Source organism: Sceloporus undulatus, unplaced genomic scaffold (genome assembly GCF_019175285.1).
Source record: "Sceloporus undulatus isolate JIND9_A2432 ecotype Alabama unplaced genomic scaffold, SceUnd_v1.1 scaffold_19458, whole genome shotgun sequence".
Classification (NCBI taxonomy): Eukaryota; Metazoa; Chordata; class Lepidosauria; order Squamata; family Phrynosomatidae; genus Sceloporus; species Sceloporus undulatus.
Genome location: NW_024822373.1, coordinates 1 through 1,758, shown reverse-complemented (window position 1 = coordinate 1,758; position 1,758 = coordinate 1). Strand labels below are relative to the sequence as shown.

The following is a 1,758-nucleotide window of genomic DNA, read 5'->3' as shown; positions in this document are numbered from 1 at the left end:
CATCAAGGGGACGTGGCTCCCGTCACGCAAGCACCGCCCTCTTTTTTTGGGCGGAGCGCGTGCCCTCTGGACGTCACCAAAGGGGTGTGGCCCTCTCCTTGCCTGCGCGCGCATCCTTCCTGAGGGGGCCGCCATTCTGTCGACGTTTTAAGTGGCCTTCGCTTGGAAGCCCCGAAGAAGAAGGAAAAGATAAAGACAATGCCGGCTGGCCCCGTCCAGGCCATGGCTCCCGCCCAGGCTGCCCCTCCTGAGGCGAAGCAGGTAGGACCCCCTCAGGAGAAGAAGGCTTTCAGGGATACCAGTGGGTTTGGACTTCGGCTCCCAGAATTCCAGGCCATTGGCCAAAGTAGCTGAGGCTTCTGGGAGATGAAGTCCAAATATCTCTTAAAAGGTCACCGTTTGGGGACCATTGACCTAAGAAAGTGCCTCTCTAGGAATCTCCAGGTCCTCTAGTGCAACTCTATGGTCAACATCTGCTGGAAGATGACCATAGAGTTGCGCTAGAGGAGCTACAAATGCCTCTCTAGGAATCTCTAGATCCTCCAGTGCAACTGTGGTCAGCATCTGCCAGACATTGACCATAGAGTTTCGCTGGAGGAGCTACCAATGCCTAGTGGACTGTCCTCTCTAGGAATCTAGGTCCTCCAATGCAACTCTATGGTCAGTTTCTACAGATTCCTAGAGAGGACATATTAATCACATCTGGAAAACTCAGAGCCGCAAATACAGAGGGCTGACTGTTTAGCCAATAAGGCATCAGGCTTCACTGTCTCTCGCAATTGCGCCGAAACCTTTTGCATAAAAGACTGCGCTCTAAGGCAACACTTGCATCTATACCTTGTAGAAAGCAAATTGGAAATGTCTCCTTGGTCTCCGTTGTTGTTGTTTTCAACCTTTCGCATATTAACTCTTCCTGCAGCCGGAAGATGAACCGAAGGAAGAAGCGGCGCCCACCAAACCCGTTGTTGGGATCATTTACCCTCCACCTGAGGTCAGGAATATCGTGGACAAAACGGCCAGTTTCGTCGCCAGGTGAGTCTGATTACCTGTGATGCTGAGAGCATCCCCGTCTTTCCCTACACAAGGGTCATCCATTCCAATCCGCTCAGTAGTCAGAAGGGACTACTAAGGGTCATATAGTCCAACCCTCCTTCTGCCATGCAGGAATACATAGGATCCTAGGGTTAGAAGGGACTACTAAGGGTCATCCAATGTAACCCTAATCTGCCATGCAGGAACTCTCAGTCAAAGCATCCCCATTGACAGATGGCTGTCCAGCCTCTGTTTAAAAACCTCCAAAGGGGGGAGACCCCACCAAAACCTCCAAGGAAGGAGTGTGCTCCACCATTGAATGCGGGTTTATACAGTAAATCGTTAAATTAGTGATGGGGATCTCAAGGTTTTGCTTACACCTGGAGCATCCTCTTAGAGATGGATAATGGTCATGCAATGGCGATGGGATGCTCTCTGCCTCAGGGCTTTTGGGGACCGTTTGCTCTGCTTTGGGTGCTGACTCTGGTTGTGCCTCTTCTCAGAAACGGCCCCGAGTTCGAAGCCCGCATCCGCCAGAACGAGATAAACAACCCCAAGTTCAACTTCCTGAACCCCAATGACCCGTACCATGCCTACTACCGGCACAAAGTCAACGAGTTCAAAGAAGGGAAGGCACAGGAGCCCTCGGCCGCCATCCCGAAGGTCATGCAGGTGCAACAGAGCGCACAGCAGCAGCTGCCGCAGAAGGTAAGTGGCCCTGTCCCC

General features: G+C 52.3%; 1 protein-coding gene across 1 annotated transcript; it reads left to right on the top strand.

Moving 5' to 3' along the window:
* Window positions 1-103: 103 nt before the first annotated feature.
* On the top strand, window positions 104-1,740 carry LOC121918609 (splicing factor 3A subunit 1-like; the record flags this gene model as incomplete). The annotated part of the gene is made up of 3 exons (XM_042444626.1): window positions 104-261; window positions 920-1,032; window positions 1,536-1,740. Coding segments are annotated over exons 1-3 (381 nt in total), but the record flags the coding sequence as incomplete, so codon positions are not given.
* Between the last annotated feature and the right edge of the window lie 18 nt (window positions 1,741-1,758).